The 21257-nt window shown below is 35.1% G+C and overlaps 2 protein-coding genes across 2 annotated transcripts in view; one reads left to right on the top strand and one right to left on the bottom strand.

Annotated features, from left to right (window-relative positions):
* Nucleotides 1–21257, top strand: part of LOC127438923 (uncharacterized) — an 81386-nt gene that overhangs the window by 51088 nt on the left and 9041 nt on the right. The window contains exons 7-13 of the mRNA XM_051694828.1: nt 2928–3096; nt 3224–3324; nt 5449–5562; nt 6357–6704; nt 7805–8143; nt 8385–8522; nt 8670–8695. Of these exons, the coding sequence (XP_051550788.1) occupies nt 2928–3096; nt 3224–3324; nt 5449–5562; nt 6357–6704; nt 7805–8143; nt 8385–8522; nt 8670–8695 (1235 nt within the window). The remainder of the gene's footprint in view (nt 1–2927; nt 3097–3223; nt 3325–5448; nt 5563–6356; nt 6705–7804; nt 8144–8384; nt 8523–8669; nt 8696–21257) is intronic.
* Nucleotides 10172–20499, bottom strand: LOC127439023 (uncharacterized). The gene is made up of 6 exons (XM_051695021.1): nt 20061–20499; nt 15940–16287; nt 14505–14843; nt 14126–14263; nt 13953–13978; nt 10172–12480 (listed from the first exon to the last, which is right to left on the bottom strand). Exons 1-4 carry the CDS (start codon nt 20164–20166, stop codon nt 14136–14138), a joined length of 921 nt encoding a protein of 306 aa, XP_051550981.1. The 5' UTR covers nt 20167–20499; the 3' UTR covers nt 10172–12480; nt 13953–13978; nt 14126–14135.

Genomic DNA, 21257 nt, shown 5'->3' with positions numbered 1-21257 from the left:
ATATAAACTTACATCTGCGTAATGTAATTAGGTTTGTCACTGCAACCAACATGGTCCGATCTGGTTATGTCGTCACAATGTGACTATGTTAGCTGGGTTGAACTGTTCAGGAGAATTACCGTAACAAATACAGTAAAAACTAAAAAATTAACAAGATAATACATGCAATTTTTTTAGATGTAAAAAGTATGATTTTACCATATGATTAAAGGTAAAAATGTATATCAAATTTAACAAGAAAATAAACAATTTTAATCAGAATCAGAATGAGATTTATTGCAAAGTGTGCTTACACACATACAAGCAATTTGTCTTGCTGACAGAAACTTACAAACAATACAAGACAGAGATAATAATAAAAAATAGTATAAAAATAAAGTGAATAGAAAATATAAGTATATATAGAAATACACAATAAGACAAATAAATAAATAAATAAATATATTATACATACACAAGCATGTACAAATACACATCTGTTATATACAGATGTTAACAGTAAACTTGTTAAAATTACTGTAAAAAAAAAAAAAAAAAATCTGGTGTTCCCAGAAGTCCCTGCATGATCCACATGAATAAATCATACTAGTGATTAAACAAAAATCATTTTAAAGTGCAAATCAGATTTTAATAGATCCAGAAGAAACACTAGATTGTAAAAAAAAAAAAGGCTATATTTATAATTTTTGTTTTTGTATTTGACTATAAATTTTATATGAACTACAGTATTCATTGAGTCAATCATTCTGTTGCATCCTCTCCTTTTTCCTGTAAACAATAAAACCGCCGAAAAACAATAAAACCGCCGATAAATAATAAAACCGCCGATAAATAATAACATTTGAAAATAATTAAATAATAAGTCACTTCCGGTTTGAGAAATCTCTAAAACAGGAGTGAAGCTATAAAATAAAAACATCTGAATCACAGATTATTCTGTTTGTAGATTCTACATAATTGTAAAATGTAGGCCAGAGTTTGATTACATTTCTAAACAAACATTTCATCGTTATCTGATCATGAGATAAAGACGTGTTTGACACACATCCGGTCCTTAAAATAGCAAAAAACATGTACTAATAATCCCATTTCAGCTCACATTGATGTTCACATATGAGGAAAACTTTGGATTTGAATTGAAAGTGATCAAACCAAACTGCGTCACTTTCATCCTTCATCGTTTATAAATGTAAATAATTGTCTTACCGTCTATGAGCAAAACTCACTGAATCAACAAAACAAACGACAATTTGATTTTATATGCATTAATGTACCTGTTTACAGCTGTATAATTCTGTTTCTGATGAGACATGTCTCTCCAATGATCAGTTCAACTACTGAATGTGTCTTATACTGTCAGTCAGAGTCAAGTGCACATCACAGATCATCTTTATTCAAATACTGATCTCAGTACATGACTGTAATAGAACAGAAAATATCTCAAACTAAGAAATCTTCTCTGTCATTTTAGTTACTGTATGTTTCTTCTCTATGATGACATGGGAAAGTTCTCCAAAAAGTGCTGTCGCTGTGACAGATATGAGGTCAAATATGATCTAACGATGATCTAATATGATCAAGATGTAACAGGAGGAACAGATCCCGTCTCCATCACCGCAGCACATGGACTACTGTTTGTGAAAGAATAAGTGAATAAAAATAATGTCATACTGTGAAAATGATGTCTTTGCATTTATATTGACTGCAGTAAATAATATTGTTCAATGGAAAACAGCTGTTATTAAGTTTTGACATGGAATATGATCATATTGAAGATTATTATTATTATTTATTGTATGTGGGTTAATAATTTAAGCAGTAAAGACACATATTGCATGTCTAGTGGTAGTGTTTATTTTTATATATGACATTTCTTAGGCTTTAGAAGTGTGTTAAACATGTGAGGATGTGTCTTCATTAACCTGTTACACGTCCCACATGATCATACAGGCTCATTGAATCAAGTTTAAACTTGTTTTGCCGATATTTCAGAAAATAACCCACATACTTTTTTCACTGTACACCATAGATAAACCATTTATAATAACTTTTATTGACATTAAAATACTTTTTTTTTTTAAATGCAACTTTATTGAGAACAAATCAAGATCTGGCTAACATAATCAATTAACAATAGAATATAATCGAAATACAATACACATATATAATTATATAATATTTTAATTCATTCAAGAAGACTAGAAACAGAGGTCTGACATTAATAAATCTACATTTATGGATAAATTGTTTAGCCATAATAAGCAACCTGTTATACATAGTTTCCCTTTTTTGTCCTCCATTAAAAAAACCAAATTTAATATCATTGTATATCAACTTGGGTGAATAAACATCCTTTTTTCACGATATCCATTTTTGAAATGATTCCCAAAAAGAACTTGGATAATTACAAAGAAACATACCTGTTACCATTTTCACCAATGCTAGTGGAATTGCCTTGATAACCACTGAATATTGTTTTTCACTACACTTACATTATATTTGTCACTCAAATCATTGTACTTGAGAAGATTACCTCTAGAATCCATCAAATGTACAATGGACCAGATACCTCTCTCTACCCAGTCGCAGTAACATATAGATTTCTTTTTAATCAAGATATATCTGTTATTACAATATATCGGAGTACAATGCGGTGTGAAATTGTGCTTATAAACCAATTTCCAATGAAGGAGGACCTGCTGATGAAAATTAGAAAGCTTAATGGGTAATTTAGCAGTACAGAAGTCACATCTAAGTAAAAAGTCAATCCCACCACATTTATTAAAAACTTTAGAAGGAATATTAAACCAGAATCCATCATTATTTAGTAATAATTGTTGTAACCATTTTAGTTTTATCATTCCATTCATAGTCCATCACATTCAAACCCCTTCTGCTAATGATTTAACCACATCCCCTTTTCTAAGATAGATTTCGACAACTACAGACTCGAGCTAGGCGCCAGCAGCAACAGGAACAGGAAGTGACGTGTGAGGACGCACAAAGAAGAGAACTAACGAAAAGAAATAGAGAGCGACATCTAGTGACCGGTGCGCTTTCACTTTCATCATGTGAAAATCACGTATATCAACTGAGGTTTGGGCCTATTGTCAGTTTTAGTTATTTATTATGAACTTTAATTGTTGTTTAAAGTGGGAAAGTTACTGTCGTATATATTCGTCTTGTTACATTTCTTACATAGAACAAATTATTTTCTAAACAGCTCGAAGCCGCAGACGACATGTGGACATTTTTTTCCAGAACATCGGATGAAAATGAAGGTCCTCTTTTATTTGCTCACTGTGTGTTTTTTACTCGATGATGGTAAGACATTGTTACATTCTTCCTATTAATGATAAAACATTCACAAAGTGACACAGCTTCATATAATGACCCCAAATGTGTTCGTCTGTGGGGTCCGTGTTGGCCTATATGAATGTGCGGAGATTTAGGGTTGCCGCCCGTCCCGTAAAATGATTGTTCTGTATTTAAAGATGAAAATGACGCGATTTGTCCCGTATTTAAGATGGTCAGATGTCGTCACGCTGAAATCGTTCAAGATTGTTAATTTAACAAAGATATAAGTTGGAAATGTTGCATAGGGTGGATAAGGGACCGTCTGAAAAATAGATAAAAATAATAATATAAATCATTAAAAAAAGGGGGGAAAATAGCCTTTATGATAAAACATGTTAAAATGAACTTACAACTCATTACACAGTAATTAGGGTAATGGTTTTCAGCAGACAGCATATTTAACTGGCCCACAGATGTTTTATACACAGAATAACAGTAGTTACCTGCTGTACTTACCTCAAGGATCTTTTTCTACTTGATCTAACCCTTAAAATAGTTTTCGTCAGTGTAACACAATTTTTCAGGTTGATTTAGTAATTTTTTTTACTTAAATCAGAATCAGAATGAGCTTTATTGCCAAGTATGCTTACACATGCAAGGAATTTGGTGACAGGAGCTTCCAGTGTACAACAATACAAAAACAGCAACAAGATATAGATAATAATAAAAAATAAAAACGAATTATACACATATGTACAGACACACACATACATACATACATACACATGGGTAGTGCAAATCTAATATAATCTGTTATGTACAGTGCAAATACAAATCTGTTATGTACAGTGCAAATGTTTATTTTGTTTTATTTTATTTTATTATTTTTTTTTCAGAGGAATGAAATGGCAGAAGAGGTTGGATGTGTTGGATAAATATAAGAAAGACTAAACTGTGTATTGCACATAGTTATTGCTCAATGGGGCAATTTAACTGTTCATGAGATGGATAGCCTGAGGGAAAAAACTGTTCCTGTGCCTGACGGTTCTGGTGCTCAGAGCTCTGTAGCGTCGGCCAGAAGGCAACAGTTCAAAAAGGTAGTGGGCAGGGTGAGTGGGGTCCAGAGTGATTTTTCCAGCCTTTTTCCTCAATCTGGAAGTGTATAGTTCTTGAAGGGGGGCAGGGGGCAACCAATAATCCTCTCAGCAGTCCGAATTGTCCTTTGTGGTCTTCTGATGTCTGATTTAGTAGCTGAACCAAACCAGACAGTTATTGAAGTGCAGAGGACAGACTCAGTGACTGCTGAGTAGAACTGTATCAGCAGCGCCTGTGGCAGGTTGAATTTCCTCAGCTGGCAAAGGAAGTACATCCTCTGCTGGACCTTTTACACAGTGGAGTCAATGTGGGTCTCCCACTTCAGGTCCTGTGAGATGGTTGTGCCCAGGAACCTGAATGACTCCACTGCTGCCACAGTGCTGTTTAGAATGGTGAGGGGGTCAGCGTTGGGGTGTTCCTCCTAAAGTCCACAATGATTTCCACTGTTTTGAGCATGTTCAGCTCAAGGTTGTTTTGACTGCACTAGACAGCCAGCCATTCAACCTCCCTTCTCTATGCAGACTCATCGTCATCTCGGATGAGGCCGATGACAGTGGTGTCATCTGCAAACTTCAGGAGCTTGACAGAGGGGTCCTTGGCGATGCAGTCATTGGTGTAGAGGGAGAAGAGTAGTGGGGAGAGCACACATCCCTGGGGGGCTAGAAGTGAGTTTCCCCTGTCTCACAAGCTGCTGCCTGTCCATCAGAAAGCTGGTAATCCACTGACAGATAGACATGGGAACAGAGAGTTGGTGTAATTTATTCTGGAGTATAGCTGGGATGATGGTGCTGAAAGCTGAACTGAAGTCCACAAAAAGGATCCTTGCATATGTCCCTGGTCTGTCCAGATGTTGCAGGATATGATGCAATCCTATGTTGACTGCATCATCCACAGACCTGTTTGCTCGATAAGCAAATTGAAGGGGATCTAGAAACGGTCCAGTGATGTTCTTCAGGTGGGCTAACACCAGTCTCTCAAATGATTTCATGACCACAGACGTCAGGGCGACAGGTCTGTAGTCATTAAGTCCTGTGATTTTTGGTTTCTTTGGGACAGGAATAATGATTGAGCATTTGAAGCAGCATGGGACTTCACACTGCTCCAGTGATGTATTGAAGATCTGTGTGAAGATGGGGGCCAGCTGGTTAGCACAGGATCGAAGACACGCTGGTGAGACGCCATCTGGGCCTGAAGCCTTCCTCGTCTTTTGTTTCAGAAATACACGGCTCACATCATCTTCACAGATCTTAAGTACAGGTTGAGTAGCAGGAGGGGGAGGAGGGGGTTGCAGGAGGTGTTTGTGTGAAGTGAAGGTCAGAGTGGGTGTGGGGTGTGAGATTGGGCATTTCAAATCTGCAGTAGAAGTTGTTGGTTCCCTACAGGGTTGGGGGTAGGAGTCCTGTAATTTTTGATTTGTTTCATGCCACTCCACACTGATGCAGGGTCGTTAGCTGAAAACTTGTTTTTCAGCTTCTCAGAGTATCTTCATTTTGCCACTCTGATTTCCCTGTTCAGTGTGTTCCTGGCCTGATTGTACAAGACTTTATCCCCACTCCTGTAAGCATCCTCTTTGGCCTGACGAAGCTGCCTGAGCTCTGCTGTAAACCACAGTTATGTAGTTATGTAAAACCAGTTCATGTAGTTGTTACACATATGATGCACATTGTTTTAGTTTACCTGGTGAAATATTTTTATCAGGATACACTGAAGAAAATCACCTAAAAATGCAGTAGTTTGTACAGATTGTATGCATGAGGAGGGGATATACAGTATGAATGTGATGTGGATTGTATTGTGTGCATGGATGTGTACAAGACATACTTGAGAAAGATGTTAGTTTGTGTCATGAGTGAATGTTCTTGTTGTGTTTGTGTCATCTTGACAATATGACCTGTAAAAGAATCATTTTCACAGTGTTTTCCTGTTGTGCATCTTGAAGAGTGACTGTTCATTTGTGTCTCCAGGTGTGTTTGGTGTTGATGAAATGAAGACGTCAGTGTCAGTGATGGAGGGAGATTCTCCTACTTTACACACTGCTGTTACTGGAATACAAAATGACAAATCAGATTTTATTAAATGGTATTTTAATGGCATCCGCATAGCTCAAATCAATGGAGATCTCAGTAAGTTCTGTACAGCTGTGAAGTGTGAGACTGGTCAGGAGAGATTCAGAGACAGACTGAAGCTGAACAATCAGACTGGATCTCTCACCATCAAGAACATCAGTATTACAGACTCTGGAGATTATAATCTACTGACCTTCATCAACAACACCATTAATGAGAAGACATTCACTGTCACCGTCCAACCTGGTGAGTCATTCAATGAATGTTTAAAAACAAATATGATTAAATAATCTTCACTTTACCTGTATATTAATTCACATATAAATATAATCTCTTTTAAAAACACATGATTATCACAATATCCATTACAAAACAGAACAGCAGATGTTTAAAACTAAAGTGTCTTTACATTTTTAAAACAGTTTTAGTTCTGGTGAATATTCGATTGAAGCGGTTCAAATCCAGTAACACAGTTTCTCATTATTATTGACTCTTTTATTTCTTCTTCATTGGGGTTTTTAGTTCAAAGTGCAGAGGGTGTGATGAAAAATAATATGAACAATCATTTTATAAGCACAGAATGGACAAATGTTGTTTTTCAGTCAGGAATTTAAGAAAGATCATGTGCAATCTTTATTCATTTGACTCTGTTGTATTATAATCACACAAAAATATTTTTAAAGTAGTTAGTAATGTTAAAATGCAGATGTTTATAATTATGGAATAATTGACGACGGACTGTCATACATTATGCATACACGAGGTGCTTTATTTTTCAGTAATTTAAGGAACCGGAGTCAATTATTCCTCTTATACCACAGTTACCACACCTTTAGACATCGTTCAGGGTTTTATCTCAAGACATTTTCTGAGTTTCATCCCTAAAACGCCCTCGTGTGTCGAACTACAGTACTTTCTTCTGCCTTCTTGCACTTTTTTAAGCACTTACTGGAGTTAACAAGATATTTTCACACATCTTGGGGTGAATTTGGTGGTGCCTGGACAGATTGTGATTGAAACCGTCTCAATTTGTAGAATATTTTACATGCAGTCGAATGGTGAATTTTATTTAGCTTGGAAAAGACTTTAAATACCTTTCCAGAGTCGAGCTTCAACAACCTTCCTTCTCAGGGGCTCAGACTTCTCCTTTAATCTTGGCATGATGTGACGTACTTAAATACTTACAATCAAATCAGACCAGCTGTTGAATATGTGTGGCCTTATATTAAAGGAATATTCCTTGTTCAGTAATTTATTTGCAGAATAGTTTTCATTTCCTCAGTTCTGTCCTCTACTATGGTGGGGGTTTTTCGCCCAAAAGAAGAAACTGTTCATGTGTGTTTCAGGTGTGTCTGGTGCTGAAATGAAGATAAAGTCGATGATTGAAGGAGATTCTGTCACTCTACACACTAATGATACTGTAAAACAGGGAGATGTTGTGATGACGTGGTATTTCAATGACACTCGTATAGCTGAAATGAATGAAGATCCCAGTAAGAGCTGTACAGATGTGACGTGTGATGAAGGTGCTGAGAGATTCAGAGACAGACTGAAGATTGACCATCAGACTGGAGATCTCACTATCACAAACACCACAACTACAGACTCTGGACTTTATCAACTAGAGATCAGCAGCAGTATCAGCAGCAGCTGCAGCGTAAAGAGCTTCAGTGTTAATGTCAGCGGTGAGGACGATTTCATCATTTAATGCATTTTCCCACGACGTCTTTTTAAATCAACTCAGTAATTCTTTCATCAGAGCACTTTGTACTTTTTATTGATTCAATATATTCATTTATTGAACAGTTTCTATTGTCAATAGAGATACATTGCAGTAGCAGATCTTCAGTTGTTATAAAGAGCTGATGATTCATAGATCAGATCACATTCAGTGACACTAATGACTGTCTCTCTTCATCATTACAGCATCAGACTTAAAAACTCCAGATCCAGGTCTGTCTTCTGGTGATATAGCAGGAATATGTGTTGGTGTTGTTCTGGTTGTCGTTGTAACTGCTGGTGTGATTTATTATCGCTGTAAGATCTCAAGACGAGGACAAAATGGCAAGTATTACATACAGCTGATATAAAAGAGGAAAATATGAGATTAAATGAGTAAAAAGAGTCTTTAAATATGTGAAAATGTTTATTTTCATACTCAAAACTAACTGACAAAGAAAATCTGTGTTTAATTGAGTTTTTATTCAACAGGCATCGAGATGCAGCACAATGTTCAGGTAAGATACTACAGTATGTGCATTAAATCTTTCTGTCTCTCTTCCTGCAGAAAACTCTGAATTTACAACAGATTCAGATCAGTTTGATTTCATCTGAAGCGTTTCAGAGATTATTTTCTGTGTTTTACAGTTGTTGCATGTTAGATTGTTTGATAAGATCCCTGTGAGATCACGTGTAAAATCAAAGTCAAACTCTATCAATAGTCTTTTGTTTTAGACTGTTTAACACACATATTCCTCGAGACTTTAGTCACGATTGACAGCGTTAACTGGGGAAACAAATCATCCAAGTGTGTGGAGACTGTCGCAGTGAAAAAGGGAATTTGTGGACTTCTTATTCTTCAGAGCAAACTGTAGTAAATTTAATAATTCGATCAAATTAATCTTTAGATTGAACACAAGCCAATTAATTGCTGTCAGTGAGCGTGATGCACTAAGAAATAAAACACTGCTGATTCGTATACAGTTTTAGCAATAATAAAGTTATTCACCCTTGAGCTCACCGCTGATTCATCCGTGTTTGTAATTGATGCACTGATAATCAGATTTTACAGTCAAAACTCTGTTTTATACATTTGATTTGAAGTCACAAATGTCCAGTAACTATTTCAAGCCATTTCTGTTTTTAATCACATGCAGGATATAAATATCAACAATTCAATTTAAGTTCAAATGCTCATTTTTGATGTCAGGAATGGAATTATTACTAGTGAAAGTGTTTTTTATATCTGTAAATGTATTTCAACATGTTAGATTTGATTTTTCTGATTTTGTTTCTTTGAAGGTTTTCTTACTAGTCACAATCACATTACAGATATCTGAAATTATCATTTCCACTAGAGAAAACCAAATTACAGACATCAAAAATGAGAATTGAAATTCCAACTAGTGAATTAATTAGATATCTTTAATTGTGTTTTAATCAGGAGTGAATGACAGATAATTGTGAAATTCTACAAGTGAAAATAAAACGAGAATTATAATTTTACTGGTTGAAATTTCATTTTTGATATCAAAAAATAAAAGTGCAACTGTTTCTTTCTCAGTCAAATTAAACATTTATAAAAAGACTTTATTCACTTCAACAGTAAATGTCTGTTGTGTAAGTTTGAGCTATTTTCTGCCCTTCTGAAACACAAATCCTGTTCATTTCTTTTATCTTCTGTGAATCTGTGTTTTCTTACAGGAGGATGGCGGAGAGAACGAGATTCCTTTGAATATTTCAGGACAGGAGAGAGGACAGGAAAAGAGAGAGCGGATACAACTGAATGACTCGACAACAGTTTGGTCATCTGATGCATCATGAAGTGTCATTAATTAATCGTGTGTTATATAAGTGGAGTGTGTGTAAGAAGGGGACATGATGTGGTATTTATAAATATACTGTAGGTATCGATCAGGAATTCCGGCTGCTGTTCCGGTATAATGTTGCTCTGCTGGAGGATCAGTTTCCTCACCTCAAATCCAAACCTCATTTACTATTATGAAAGTGAAAGCTGACTCGAGATCAGTGCAGCTGAATTTATCTTCAATATGAGCCGGCACTGAGATGACTGATGATCATAAACTCATCAGACTCATCCCTTAAACTTGTGAAGAAGACTTTCTACTCTAGATTTTATCTTAACTTCCAAATATTCTCTTCTGCGCTGTGTTTGTCGGTGGGAACCGTATATGATTATGGCGTTTTGTTCATTTAGACGAACACATTTGGGGTCATTATATGAAGCTGTGTCACTTTGTGAATGTTTTATCATTAATAGGAAGAATGTAACAATGTTTTACCATCATCAAGCAAAAAACACACAGTGAGCAAATAAAAGAAGAACTTCATTTTCATCCGATGTTCTGAACAAATGAAAATAAAAGTCATCTGATTAATCAAAATGGTGAGTGACCAGACATGAAACCCGGATCTGAAAACTGAGCGCTTTGGACACACTGATCTTTTATTTTTTTAATAACAGTCATATTATAATCAATAAACAACACAATAATCACTTGCATATCAAAATATAACAATTTGTTGAACAAATATATAACGAAAAAATTAATAAATAAAAACTGGTATGAGATCATCATACAAATAACTTAATCTTCACATAGATATCTAGTGCGTTTTACTTTACTATTTTTCAAACTAAGCAGTAACTCAATATAATGTTTCATTTCTACCTTAATAAAAAGTTGGGTTTTCCTTTAGCCCATTGTTGTTTATGCATAAAATATTTCCCCATAATCGGACAAAGATTGACAATAAAAGGCCACATTTGGTAGTAATCTATCAAAATAAAAAAAAATACATATTTTTCAGAAAGATTAACTTTCATACCTAAAGATTTACAGAGAAGGCCTTCCAAATCGACCCGAAATATTCTGCTATAAATGCACTGGACAACATTCTCTTTCTCCAACCCACAAAAATCACATTTGGTATCTAAATCAGTACAAAATCTTCGGAAAAGTGCTTTAACAGGATACACCAGATGAAATATTTTAAATGTACTTCTCTCGCCTTATTATACAATATTTTTTAGGCAACAACCATGCGTATTTCCACTCAGTGCACTCAAATCTCGATGACCAAAATGTTTTAGAAGATATGGGGCTATATTCTGTTAGTAAATTCTTAATAAAGTAATTATTCCATCTCCTATCTGTAATATTAACTCCATTAATTGCAACATCAGGTCTAAGACAACCCAGAGTCTCCTTATTCACATTACCTCTAATGGCCTATTTGTTAATTACCGTAACAAATACAGTAAAAACTAAAAAATTAACAAGATAATACATGCAGTTTTTTTAGATGTAAAAAGTATGATTTTACCATATGATTAAAGGTAAAAATGTGTATCAAGTTTAACAAGAAAATAAACAATTTTAATCAGAATCAGAATGAGATTTATTGCCAAGTGTGCTTACACACATACAAGCAATTTGTCTTGCTGACAGAAACTTACAAACAATACAACAACAAGACAGAGATAATAATAAAAAATAGTATAAAAATAAAGTGCATAAAAATATAACTATATACAAAAAATATACAATAAGACAATATATATATATATATATATATATATATATATATATATATATATATATATATATATATATATATACGTATAGCTTTTCTTTACACAGAGAATCAGATTCCAGTACTCTGATAATTAATCAACTCAAGACTAGAGAAAGTCTGTATGAGCTTTTTGTTTCTATTAAGCACCAAATCTTTCCAGCAGCAGTAAAATTAAACTGTTGAACCGCTTTAAATGAACAAAACGCCATAATCATATACGGTTCCCACTGACAAACACAGCGCAGAAGAGAATATTTGGAAGTTAAGATAAAATCTAGAGTAGAAAGTCTTTTTCACAAGTTTAAGGCATGAGTCTGATGAGTTTATGATCATCAGTCATCTCAGTGCCGGCTCATATTGAAGATAAATTCAGCTGCACTGATCTCGAGTCAGCTTTCACTTTCACAATAGTAAGTGAGGTTTGGATTTGAGGTGAGGAAACTGATCCTCCATCAGAGCAACGTTATACCGGAACAGCAGCCGGAATTCCTGATCGATACCTACAGTATATTTATAAATACCACATCATGTCCCCTTCTTACACACACTCCACTTATATAACACACGATTAATTAATGACACTTCATGATGCATCAGATGACCAAACTGTTGTCGAGTCATTCAGTTGTATCCGCTCTCTCTTTTCCTGTCCTCTCTCCTGTCCTGAAATATTCAAAGGAATCTCGTTCTCTCCGCCATCCTCCTGTAAGAAAACACAGATTCACAGAAGATAAAAGAAATGAACAGGATTTGTGTTTCAGAAGGGCAGAAAATAGCTCAAACTTACACAACAGACATTTACTGTTGAAGTGAATAAAGTCTTTTTTTTCTCCCATTTGTCTCCCCAATCTGGAATGCCCAATTCCCAATGCGCTCTAAGTCCTTGTGGTGGAGTAGTGACTCACCTCAATCCAGGTGGCGGAGGACGACTCTCAGTTGCCTCCGTGCATCTTATCACGTGGCTTGTTGAGCACGTTACCGTGGAGACATAGTGCGTGTGGAGGCTTCACGCTATTCTCCGTGGCATCCACGCACAACTCACCACGCGCCCCACCGAGAGCGAGAACCACATTGTAGCAACCACGAGGAGGTTACCCCAACGTGACTCTACCCTCCTTAGCAACTGGGCCAATTTGGTTGCTTAGGAGACCTGGCTGGAGTCATTCAGCACACCCTGGATTCGAACTCATGACTCCAGGTGTGGTAGTCAGCGTCAATACTTGCTGAGCTACCCAGTCCCCCAATAAAGTCTTTTTTTAAATGTTTAGAGTAATTTTACTGAGAAAGTAAGAGTTGCACTTTATTTTACAGTATGTGTACTTTACAGTATAGTTCATTATACTTTATTAAAATGAGACTAACTCTCTGTCTACACTGGACGTGAGCGGCGCATTGCATCAAAAGCTGAAATACCAAATCTATCATGTTCAAATTCATTTACAGATATAAAAAAGGCAGATGTCGATGGTATACGCTATTTACACCCCAGTGTCAGATACTACTTGCACCACATTTAAACACTAACATACAGTATATGAGCATCACTGCTGTGTGTTTATTTAGAGTCACACCGACACACTACATTAACCCTTACCACTAAACCTAACCTTAACCTTACCTTAGAAAAAATAACCATGTTTTTCTACAGTAAACATAGTTTCACCATGGTATTTTGTAGTAAATTTACAGTAGCCACAAAATGAATCATAGTTACTATATTATCATCATATTACACATACCATATTAGTCTTTTTTTGCTTAGTGCAACATGCTTACAGACGGCCGATTAATTGCCCTTGTGTTGAACCTAAAGGTACATTTAATTGTTTTATCAGTTTGCTCTGAAGAATAAGAAGTCCACAAATTCCCTTTTGTGTCAAGACACTTGGATGATTTGTTTCCCCAGTTAACGCTGTCAATCGTGACTAAAGTCTCGAGGAATATGTGTGTTAAACAGTCTAAAACAAAAGACTATTGATAGAGTTTGACTTTGATTTTACACGTGATCTCACAGGGATCTTATCAAACAATCTAACATGCAACAACTGTAAAACACAGAAAATAATCTCTGAAACACTTCAGATGAAATCAAACTGATCTGAATCTGTTGTAAATTCAGAGTTTTCTGCAGGAAGAGAGACAGAAAGATTTAATGCACATACTGTAGTATCTTACCTGAACATTGTGCTGCATCTCGATGCCTGTTGAATAAAAACTCAATTAAACACAGATTTTCTTTGTCAGTTAGTTTTGAGTATGAAAATAAACATTTTCACATATTTAAAGACTCTTTTTACTCATTTAATCTCATATTTTCCTCTTTTATATCAGCTGTATGTAATACTTGCCATTTTGTCCTCATCTTGAGATCTTACAGCGATAATAAATCACACCAGCAGTTACAACGACAACCAGAACAACACCAACACATATTCCTGCTATATCACTAGAAGACAGATCTGGATCTGAAGTTTGTTTATCTGATACTGTAATGATGAAGAGAGACAGTCATTAGTGTCACTGAATGTGATCTGATCTATGAATCATCAGCTCTTTATAACAACTGAAGATCTGCTACTGCAACGTATCTCTATTGACAATAGAAACTGTTCAATAAATGAATATATTTAATCAATAAAAAGTACAAAGTGCTCTGATGAAAGAATTACTGAGTTGATTTAAAAAGACGTCGTGGGAAAATGCATTAAATGATGAAATCGTCCTCACCGCTGACATTAACACTGAAGCTCTTTACGCTGCAGCTGCTGCTGATACTGCTGCTGATCTCTAGTTGATAAAGTCCAGAGTCTGTAGTTGTGGTGTTTGTGATAGTGAGATCTCCAGTCTGATGGTCAATCTTCAGTCTGTCTCTGAATCTCTCAGCACCTTCATCACACGTCACATCTGTACAGTTCTTACTGGGATCTTCATTCATTTCAGCTATACGAGTGTCATTGAAATACCACGTCATCACAACATCTCCCTGTTTTACAGTATCATTAGTGTGTAGAGTGACAGAATCTCCTTCAATCATCAACTTTATCTTCATTTCAGCACCAGACACACCTGAAACACATCAACAGTTTCTTCTTTTGGGTGAAAAACCCCCACCATAGTAGAGGACAGAACTGAGGAAATGAAAACAATTGTGCACATAAATTACTGAACAAGGAATATTCCTTTAATATAAGGCCACACATATGCAACAGCTGGTCTGATTTGATCGTAAGTATTTAAGAACGTAAGATCATGCCAAGGTTAAAGGAGAAGTCTGAGCCCCTGAGAAGGAAGGTTGTTGAAGCTCGACTCTGGAAATGTATTTAAAGTCTTTTCCAAGCTAATTAAAATCCACCATTCGACTGCATGTAAAATATTCTACAAATTGAGACGGTTTCAATCACAATCTGTCCAGGCACCACCAAATTCACCCCAAGATGTGTGAAAATATCTTGTTAACTCCAGTAAGTGCTTAAAAAAGTGCAAGAAGGCAGAAGAAAGTACTGTAGTTCGACACACGAGGGCGTTTTAGGGATGAAACTCAGAAAATGTCTTGAGATAAAACCCTGAACGATGTCTAAAGGTGTGGTAACTGTGGTATAAGCGGAATAATTGACTCCGGCTCATTAAATTATTGAAAAATAAAGCACCTCGTGTATGCATAATTTGACAGTCCATCATCAGTTATTCCTTAATTATAAACTTCTGCATTTTAACATTACTACTTTAAAAAAATATTTTTGTGTGTGATTATAATACAACAGAGTCAAATGAATAAAGATTGCACATGATCTTTCTTGATTTCCTGACTGAAAAACAACATTTGTCCATTCTGTGCTTATAAAATGATTGTTCATATTATTTTTCATCACACCCTCTGCACTTTGAACTAAAAACCCCAATGAAGAAGAAATAAAAGAGTCAATAATAATGAGAAACTGTGTTACTGGATTTGAACCGCTTCAATCGAATATTCACCAGAACTAAAACTGTTTTAAAAATGTAAAGACACTTTAGTTTTAAACATCTGCTGTTCTGTTTTGTAATGGATATTGTGATAATCATGTGTTTTTAAAAGAGATTATATTTATATGTGAATTAATATACAGGTAAAGTGAAGATTATTTAATCATATTTGTTTTTAAACACTCATTGAATGACTCACCAGGTTGGACGGTGACAGTGAATGTCTTCTCATTAATGGTGTTGTTGATGATGGTCCACAGTAGATAATCTCCAGAGTCTGTAATACTGATGTTCTTGATGGTGAGAGATCCAGTCTGATTGTTCAGCTTCAGTCTGTCTCTGAATCTCTCCTGACCAGTATCACACTTCACATCTGTACAGAACTTACTGAGATCTCCACTGATTTGAGCTATGAGATTGAGATTAAAATACCATTTAACTGAATTGGATTTGTCATTCTGTATTCCAGTAACAGCAGTGCGTAAAGTAGGAGAATCTCCCTCCATCACTGACACTGACGTCTTCATTTCATCAACACCAAACACACCTGGAGACACAAATGAACAGTCACTCTTCAAGATGCACAACAGGAAAACACTGTGAAAATGATTCTTTTACAGGTCATATTGTCAAGATGACACAAACACAAGAAGAACATTCACTCATGACACAAACTAACATCTTTCTCAAGTATGTCTTGTACACATCCATGCACACAATACAATCCACATCACATTCATACTGTATATCCCCTCCTCATGCATACAATCTGTACAAACTACTGATCAAGTAGAAATAGATCCTTGAGGAAACTACAGCAGGTAACTACTGTTATTCTGTGTATAAAACATCTGTGGGCCAGTTAAATATGCTGATTTATATTCTTTTTTATATGGTTTTCAGACGGTCCCTTATCCACCCTATGCAACATTTCCAACTTGTATCGATGTTAAATTGACGATCTGGAATTATTTCATCGTGACGACATCTGACCATCTTAAATACGGGACAAATCGCGTCATTTTCATCTTTAAATACAGAACAATCATTTTACGGGACGGGCGGCAACCCTAAATCTTCGAGACATTCATATAGGCCAACACGGAACCCACAGACGAACACATTTGGGGTCATTATATGAAGCTGTGTCACTTTGTGAATGTTTTATCATTAATAGGAAGAATGTAACAATGTCTTACCATCATCGAGTAAAAAACACACAGTGAGCGAATAAAAGAAGAACTTCATTTTCATCCGATGTTCTGGACAAATGAAAGTGAAAGTTATCTGTTCTACATTCAAAATGGCGATCAGAATCCGATCCCGGAACTGAGCGCTTATGACGTACTTATGTATTTTATTTATTTATTTATTTATTAAATGCTTTATTGTAAGTTCACATAACAGAAGAATTGAAAGGAAAAAAGATAAACAAGCAAAGAAACAGAAAAATATAAATAACTATATACAAAATCCATAGATGCAGGGGTGTAAAATATGGGTAAAAGTTCAAGGATCACCAACAGTCCAGAGTCTTTGTTGCTTTGGTGTTCCTTACACCCTCCAAAGTCTCAAGGTACTGATAGAGCTCAAACTTAAACTGTCCAAAATGTGGGATTTTCTTTGACCATCTACATTTATGGATATAATAGTTACCTAAAATAATAAATAGTTTAATGAATGAATGAATGTTACATTTATATAGTGCTTTTCTGACACTACACTCAAAGTGCTTTACACAGAGAACAGGGGACTCTCCTCAAACACCACCAGTGTGCAGCATCCATCTGGATGATGTGACAGCAGCCATAGTACACCAGTACACTCACCACACACCAGTTATTGGTGGAGAGGAGAGACTGGACTTATAGAGCCAATTAATGGATGGGGATTATTAGAAAGCCATGACTGAGAAGGGCCAATGGGGGGAATTTGGCCAGAACACCAGGGTTACACCCCTACACATTTCAAGAAGTGTCCTGGGATTTTTAATGACCACAGAGAGTCAGGACCTCAGTTTAACATCTCATCCGAAGGACGGTGCCTTTTTACAGTATAGTGTCCCCGTCACTGTAAATGTGCAGTTATTTATTTTATTAGGAAAATATCATATACACAAGAAGAGATGGGCGCTTTGTAAACTCAATTTTTTTACATTTTATAAATGACTTTAAATCATAAATAACCCTTTTGGAACAAGCCAAAAATCAAAAAGCACTGAAAACATGTAATGTATTAAAAGCAATGAATTTTATGTACTTTTTTTTCTGGCAACTTTTATGTTATAAATGATGTGACTGTGTGTAATACCTCTTGTTCTTGTGCCATTGAATATATATATATATATCTCACCACATGGCACACAAAACTGTTGTGTTTCCTCTAGATGTCAGTAAAGACTAATTAAATTTAATTCAAAGTCTTTCAAACCTCCTCAATACAAACGTCCAATACACTGAACAAAGTTTAGACTTTCTTCAGCAGTTATATTGGTGTTACTACACAACATTTGTGTTTTTTTGTTGAGCTGCTTTCACATTTAATGTTAATATAATTACAATGGAACTAATAAAAGCAATGTGAAATTAATCACATATTAAACGTTTTGTTGATTGTTATTAATCACTACTTATTTAATGCTGTAGTATGCACATTTACAAATCAGTGTCCTGTATTCAACATACTGTATGTCATCATTTTTAATAGATAGTCTATATTTAATAATAAATATGATCTGATGATTATTATTGTATTAGTATTTCACAAGCCCAATTACATTTCTGCTTTGACCCAGTAAAACTTATCTGGTAAATCCTTGTCTGACAAAGCAGATGAGAAATATTTACCCTGACAATATTTCAGCAATCATGTTGTGCGTCCCGTTTTTGTGTTGGTTGTAAAGAATCAGAATTAGAGATTCCTGATTTGGGAATGAATCACTCTTTTGTGTAAACTGTTTTTGAAGAACAGATCAAACGGATTAAACGGTCTGAATCTGCTAAGAATCATTAGAAAAGCTCGGGCAATTAATCATATTTAAAGTGATTTCTCACTCAATAAAACAATACTTCAAGACATATATAGAGCAAAAGAATGCTGGATGGAGTAAATCTTTACTAACAATCAATTGAAACCCATCCTGCAATTGTGTCCTATCGTTCCTTTCCGTGATGAAGGTCTTATAAAAGCAATATCACACGAGCAAGAGTGCTTTATGGTCCTATATCAGCACAGCTGTGTTTTCTTCAGTGTATCCTAAAACATGTATAACCTAAAACAATTGTGCATCGTATGTGTAACAACTACATGAACTGGTTTTATTTAAGTAAAAAAAATGACTAAATCAACCGGAAAAATTGGGTTACACCAACAAAAACAATTTTAAGGGTTAAATCAAGTAGAAATAGATCCTTGAGGAAACTACAGCAGGTAACTACTGTTATTCTGTGTATAAAACATCTGTGGGCCAGTTAAATATGCTGTCTGCTGAAAACCATTACCCTAATTACTGTGTAATAAGTTGAAAGTTCATTTTAATATGTTTTATCATAAATGCAATTAATTTAGAAATTGTGTTGGCATTTCAGACCACTGTATTCTAAGATATTTATTTGTTTTTACAGGTGGAGTGATGAACAATGCCTTGGTGTGACCCATTTGAGCTACATAAAGTGGCACCTATATGTGTCTGATGCAGGATGCCCAGCTGGGCACACATTTGTCCCACTTACGTTCTCCATGACATTCATATGGATGAAGTTACTGTTTACAAACAAACGCTCCGTCCCGCCCCTTCCGGGTTGTTTTGTTGCCCAGAAAAATAGCTGCTCACTATGGGCGCTTCTCTCAAATTGACCTAAAACTGCCCAAAAAGTGTTGTTATTGGAGATTAGGGCGTCTTCACAGCCATATAAAATCGCCGATAAATAATAAAACCGCCGATAAATAATAACATTTGAAAATAATTAAATAATAAGTCACTTCCGGTTTGAGAAATCTCTAAAACAGGAGTGAAGCTATAAAATAAAAACATCTGAATCACAGATTATTCTGTTTGTAGATTCTACATAATTGTAAAATGTAGGCCAGAGTTTGATTACATTTCTAAACAAACATTTCATCGTTATCTGATCATGAGATAAAGACGTGTTTGACACACATCCGGTCCTTAAAATAGCAAAAAACATGTACTAATAATCCCATTTCAGCTCACATTGATGTTCACATATGAGGAAAACTTTGGATTTGAATTGAAAGTGATCAAACCAAACTGCGTCACTTTCACCCTTCATCGTTTATAAATGTAAATAATTGTCTTACCGTCTATGAGCAAAACCCACTGAATCAACAAAACAAACGACAATTTGATTTTATATGCATTAATGTACCTGTTTACAGCTGTATAATACAGTTTCTGATGAGACATGTCTCTCCAATGATCAGTTCAACTACTGAATGTGTCTTATACTGTCAGTCAGAGTCAAGTGCACAGCACAGATCATCTTTATTCAAATACTGATCTCAGTACATGACTGTAATAGAACAGAAAATATCTCAAACTAAGAAATCTTCTCTGTCATTTTAGTTACTGTATGTTTCTTCTCTATGATGACATGGGTAAGTTCTCCAAAAAGTGCTGTCGCTGTGACAGATATGAGGTCAAATATGATCTAACGATGATCTAATATGATCAAGATGTAACAGGAGGAACAGATCCCGTCTCCATCACCGCAGCACATGGACTACTGTTTGTGAAAGAATAAGTGAATAAAAATAATGTCATACTGTGAAAATGATGTCTTTGCATTTATATTGACTGCAGTAAATAATATTGTTCAATGGAAAACAGCTGTTATTAAGTTTTGACATGGAATATGATCATATTGAAGATTATTATTATTATTTATTGTATGTGGGTTAATAATTTAAGCAGTAAAGACACATATTGCATGTCTAGTGGTAGTGTTTATTTTTATATATGACATTTCTTAGGCTTTAGAAGTGTGTTAAACATGTGAGGATGTGTCTTCATTAACCTGTTACACGTCCCACATGATCATACAGGCTCATTGAATCAAGTTTAAACTTGTTTTGCCGATATTTCAGAAAATAACCCACATACTTTTTTCACTGTACACCATAGATAAACCATTTATAATAACTTTTATTGACATTAAAATACTTTTTTTTTTTAAATGCAACTTTATTGAGAACAAATCAAGATCTGGCTAACATAATCAATTAACAATAGAATATAATCGAAATACAATACACATATATAATTATATAATATTTTAATTCATTCAAGAAGACTAGAAACAGAGGTCTGACATTAATAAATCTACATTTATGGATAAATTGTTTAGCCATAATAAGCAACCTGTTATACATAGTTTCCCTTTTTTGTCCTCCATTAAAAAAACCAAATTTAATATCATTGTATATCAACTTGGGTGAATAAACATCCTTTTTTCACGATATCCATTTTTGAAATGATTCCCAAAAAGAACTTGGATA

The sequence above is a fragment of the Myxocyprinus asiaticus genome, chromosome 50 (assembly GCF_019703515.2).
Source record: "Myxocyprinus asiaticus isolate MX2 ecotype Aquarium Trade chromosome 50, UBuf_Myxa_2, whole genome shotgun sequence".
NCBI classification, from domain to species: domain Eukaryota; kingdom Metazoa; phylum Chordata; class Actinopteri; order Cypriniformes; family Catostomidae; genus Myxocyprinus; species Myxocyprinus asiaticus.
Note: the sequence above shows the minus strand (reverse complement) of the source record. Positions and strands in the feature narration are given on the sequence as shown.